General features: G+C 38.5%; 1 protein-coding gene across 1 annotated transcript in view; it reads left to right on the forward strand.

The window, feature by feature from the left end:
- The first annotated feature begins 1,175 nt into the window (after positions 1-1,175).
- Adk2 (Adenosine kinase 2) overlaps positions 1,176-5,000 on the forward strand; it is a 52,919-nt gene continuing 49,094 nt past the window's right edge. Inside the window, exon 1 of the mRNA XM_086552846.1 lies at positions 1,176-1,293. Coding sequence (XP_086408972.1) covers positions 1,280-1,293 — 14 coding nt within the window. The 5' untranslated portion in view covers positions 1,176-1,279. The remainder of the gene's footprint in view (positions 1,294-5,000) is intronic.

The raw sequence follows: 5,000 nt of genomic DNA on the forward strand, positions 1-5,000 counted from the left end.
TACTTTGGGAGATCCTGAGATTCCGAGGAATTGTGTGTATGTGTGTGTGTGTTTGAATCTCTTTTAGGTATTGTTGTTGTAGTTAATATTAAGGTTATCATCAGTATCATTAATTGATTAAAGAGGTTATAAACTTCATCAAAGTGATTAGTTGAATTAAAAATTAGGTAACAAGGCAGATTGCAAGGGACATTTGAAACTTAATTTTAAATATCTAGTTTAGATATTTATGCTCATAATATTTGAGTCTACTATTCTGTTTTCGCGTGTTCTTTACTCAAAACTTATCTTTCTATTTTTTCAAAACTCATTTTATCCTGCTCATGACTCGCAAAAGAAAATAAATGTACTTTATTCATAGATAGAGATATTTCTCAATATACAAGTTATACCTAGAATTTTTTTCGTTTTCTTTGGAGATTCTTTGAGAAAACTAGCAAATTTAGGGGTAACTAATTTGATTACTTTTACTTATGTCTGATTGTAATCTATGACAATGTAGGTATTCGTTCCTCCTGATTGATTTATAGAATTTTGTCATCTAGACTGGATCTAACTACACTGGGCTGGATGAGGTGGCTGTTACTGTGATTATTGTGAGTGTATGCACGCGGGCGCGCGCGCGCGCGCGTGTGTGTGTGTGTGTGTGTGTGTGTGTGTGTGTGTGTGTGTGTGTGTGTGTGTGTGTGTGTGTGTGTGTGTGCGTGTGCGTACGTGTGTGTGCGTGTGTGTGCGTGTGTGTGTGTGTGTGTGTGTGTGTGTGTGTGTGTGTGTGTGCGTGTGTGTGTGTGTGTGTGTGTGTGTGTGTGTGTGTGTGTGTGTGTGTGTGTGTGTGTGTGTGTGTGTGTGTGCGTGTGCGTGTGCGTGTGCGTGTGCGTGTGTGTGTGTGTGTGTGTGTGTGTGTGTGTGTGCGTGTGCGTGTGCGTGTGCGTGTGTGTGTGTGTGTGTGTGTGTGTGAATAGGAATGGGAATGTTTATGTGTATGTGCCTGTGTGTGTATGTGTTTCTGCTTATTCATATAAAATGAAGCTGAATTGTTTGCCAACAGATGGCGTGACTACTTGCTTTGGCGTTAGTGATTGGTCAACAAAACTTGATCAATGTCCAGCGGACCAATAGGCAACCGATTACCAATTACTCACGCCATCTGTTAATGATTCAATCAACAAAAATATAACTTTTACACTTCGAAATATAGCCAGTTTACGTTTTTATTTCAACCTTCATTGGTTACTCGCGACTCGGCAGGAAGAGGAACAACAACAAAAAATACTAAGAAATGATCTCCATCATGTAAGTCTGTGAAATTCGTGAGATTTATTCGTTATTTGATATTTTGTTAGCTGTTGGAGATAGAGAAAATAAACAAAAAGCAAGTAGAGAAAGATGGAGGAGGATTAATGATAAAAGATGACGAGTAAGGTTAAACAGCGAAACATAAAGATCGAGAAAAGAAAAAAAAGGGTAGGAAAGAAAGGGGAGATGAGAGAAAAAATAGGTACCGGAAGAAAGTTGTAGAGGATGACCGATTTATGAAAAGAATAGATGAAGATGATGTTTAAGAGAGAAAAAGATGATGGTGGTACTGTGATATATTCATATCCCTGTCCACCCCCTCTCTCTCTCTCTCTCTCTCTCTTTCTTTCTTTCTTTCTTTCTTTCTTTCTTTCTTTCTTTCTTTCTCTCTTTCTTTCTTTCTCTTTCTTTCTTTCTTTCTTTCTTTCTTTCTTTCTTTCTTTCTTTCTTTCTTTCTTTCTTTCTTTCTTTCTTTCTTTCTTTCTCTCTCTCTCTCTCTCTCTCTCTCTCTCTCTCCAGGTGAGTTAAATGATAAATGCCTCTTTTAGATTCTCTAGGTTATTCAAGTGTGTTCGATCATTTAAAATGATAACGTATTTATCCTTGTTGCTCTGCGAAAAGTATGCGCACAAATATAGAGCTGTAGAATAGTTGGCAAAGAAATTGTTGATATCCGGAAAAGTCAAATTATTATTGTAAAATTGTCAGTTTTGCGGTAAGTTTTATTAAATGTATTTCTCCGTCACACTTTTAATTCTAACTTATATCTGTAAATGTCTAAGGTTAGATATTTACATCAGGATCGGAATGTAACCGACGAAAAAAAAATAAGAAGAAATAGAAGATGGAGCAAAGCTGAATAAAGATGGAATACATGATGCACGTACCCGGATGTAAACAAACTGGTTCAGGAATAAGTGCTTTGGAAGCCATTTTCCGAACTCTGTATGTAACATCTGTGTATGTGTAATCGCCCTACAATTATTAAGTTCAGTAAAAGTGGATAAGAAATTACATGAAAGAGAGAGAGACTATGTGCATTTGTCTGTTTGTTTATGTGCGTGCGTGCATGAATGCTTGTGTTTGTGTGTAGCTACTAGCGTAACTACACAGCGGCAAACGCGAGGTTAAAACACTCATATTTAATAAGTTTTATTACACATTATCGTATTACTCTATAATTCGGCGATGAAAATTTTCATTTGAAATTACAAATCTGCGTTGACTTTGATACCCGGTAGATGTTTTTTGTTTTTTGTCTTGTTTTTTGTTCCACATCTTAGCGAAGTCGTTGAGGAGGAATTGAAGAACGGCCTACCATGAGGTGGCTCACTTCCTTCGTCAAAGCACTATGAGGTTGATGTGAGTACGATTCTCTTAGTAATGTATTCTTAACTAATTTCCTTTGAATTTCTTAAGTGATCATACGCTATGGATTTTGTGCGTGAAAACACTGCTGCCAATATGATTAGTAGTGTCAGAATTTGCAGTCATACATAATAGGGTTCTTGTGAGGGAAGTCTCCTCGAATGTTCTTTTCTGGTCGTGCTTTTACATTAACAAGCAACTAAAGGGAGTAAAAATTAAGGGAAAAACTGTTACTTCCTGTCCTCTTCATTACTCCTTGGAGTAAGGGCACCAAAAGCGGAGGAGCAGAGAGGATGATGATTTTATGTCGTAATGAATACGTGTAATAGAATGTGTAGTATTTCGCTTTCCTTTTTTTAACAAAAGCTCTAATATAAAAGAGAATGCATGGAGCGGCTAATACCGTCCGTGCTTGTCATGAGATAACCCTAACTCTGCCATGGCCTTACAAGAACATACATGTAATTAACCCTTCGGAACTTACCATGAAACAACAACTTTTTTTTTTCTTCCTCAATCCATGTCCATAAGATCTCATGCTGAGGTAAGAGGGAAGCGTGTAACCTATCTCTTCCTTCGGTGCTTCTCATGAGATAACACTAACCGCCTTCGTCTCCTTCCATCCAGGGTTCTTTTAAAAGTTCTTTTCCCTTTTGCAGCAGTTCATATTGTATGTGTAATATAGCGTTTCATCTGCTATCAGGATTTTTGTTTTCTCAAGTTTTGTGTTTAGGTCATCATTGTTCAGATTTATATACATGATTTTGAATTGCTGCATGTTGCGATTTTTTTTTTTTTTTTTTTTTTTTAAGAATTAGAATTGCTACCGTTTATATACTAGAATAATACCAGTGAATGTGATGTGAAAGGACAAATCAATTACACTCACGCTTTTTTTCACTGGGTCAGATTGCGTACTGGCGACTGGGATAGGTCAAAGTCCTCCCATAGATTTTGCCGGATTTGCCTAACAAGCGAGAAGTAATGAAGGACTTAGATCTGAATCTGAATCTATAATGCGTAGAGCGCCTATTTTTGGCGCATATCACGCATATAGTTGATTTGGTTGATGGGGGGAAAGGTTTATCAAGGGCTGCTGAGAGACAAGTGCTTATTTAATTCCTTTGTGAATGTGTTAAAATTATTAATATTAACAATTTTGGGGGGCAAACTGTTCCAATCACGAATAGTAGGTGGAAAGAAGGAGTGCTCGTAGGTGCCTGTGCTAGTGTGGTATGTAAGATATTTAAAATAATGAGAGTTTCTGGTGTTGCGTGTGTGTGCTGTTTGGAGATATTCCTGTTTGTGTATGTCTATAAGGTTGTTTGTGATTTCATACAGTCTGTGTGCCTGTCTGCGTGTCTGGAGCAGAGCCATGTTTATTTGTTTCTTTATATTAGATGTAATGCCAGGTGTTTAGTGTATAATTGCGTGTGATGAACCTGGCAGCCCTAGTATTGACTTGCTCGAGCTTCTCAATGTTGTGTTTCGTGTAAGGGTCCCACACTGCAGCACAGTACTCAAGTGAATTATATGATAAGTGTCTGATGTCCGGTGTGAAGTTGTGTAGGTTTCTCCGCAAGAACCCAAGTGTTCTGTTAGCTTTGTTGGTGATATAATCAGTGTGAGTGTTGAAGAACATGTTATGTGAGAGGTGAATGCCAAGGTATTTGTGCTGTGTTGTGAGTATAAGATGTTGGTTGTGTAAGATGTAATTGTATTCAATGAGTTTATGAGATCTTGTGAAGCGGAGCAATTTGAATTTCTCGGGCCGGAATGTCATTTGCCATTTAGACTCCCACTGCTCGAGAGCGTCTAAATCATCTTGGAGGAGTCTGCAGTTGTCTTCAGTCACTATGGGTCTATAGAGGAGGCTGTCGTCAGCAAAAGGTCTTAATTGAAGAGTTTAGAGTGGATAGTGGAAAATCATTTATATAAAGCAGGGAGAGAAGAGGACCTAGAACAGTGCCCTGAGGAACACCAGAAGAGACAGGGATAGAGGTCGAAGATGATCCGACGAGTAGTGCACGTTGCGTCCGTTTAATAAGAAAGTGACCCACTGAAGAATTGGTCTTGTGATATCGTAATGTTTAAGTTTGTGTATGGGTCTTCTGCGGGGGACTTTGTCGAAGGCTTTAGCAAAGTCGAGCAGTATGGCATCAACCTGACTTGTCAGGTCTGTCAAGGAGTAGTGATATGTCATGATGCGTGGTGATGAGCTGTGTCTCGCGTGATCGTCTGGGCCTAAAGCCGTGTTGTATGTCTGTGAGTATGTTGTGAGTGTCAGTGTGGTTCATTATGTGTTAGTGTATGATGTGTTCAAAGGTCTTGGAGAT

This window comes from Penaeus japonicus, unplaced genomic scaffold, assembly GCF_977035675.1.
Source record: "Penaeus japonicus unplaced genomic scaffold, GWHDUDI00000001_assembly GWHDUDI00000027, whole genome shotgun sequence".
Lineage (NCBI taxonomy): Eukaryota > Metazoa > Arthropoda > Malacostraca > Decapoda > Penaeidae > Penaeus > Penaeus japonicus.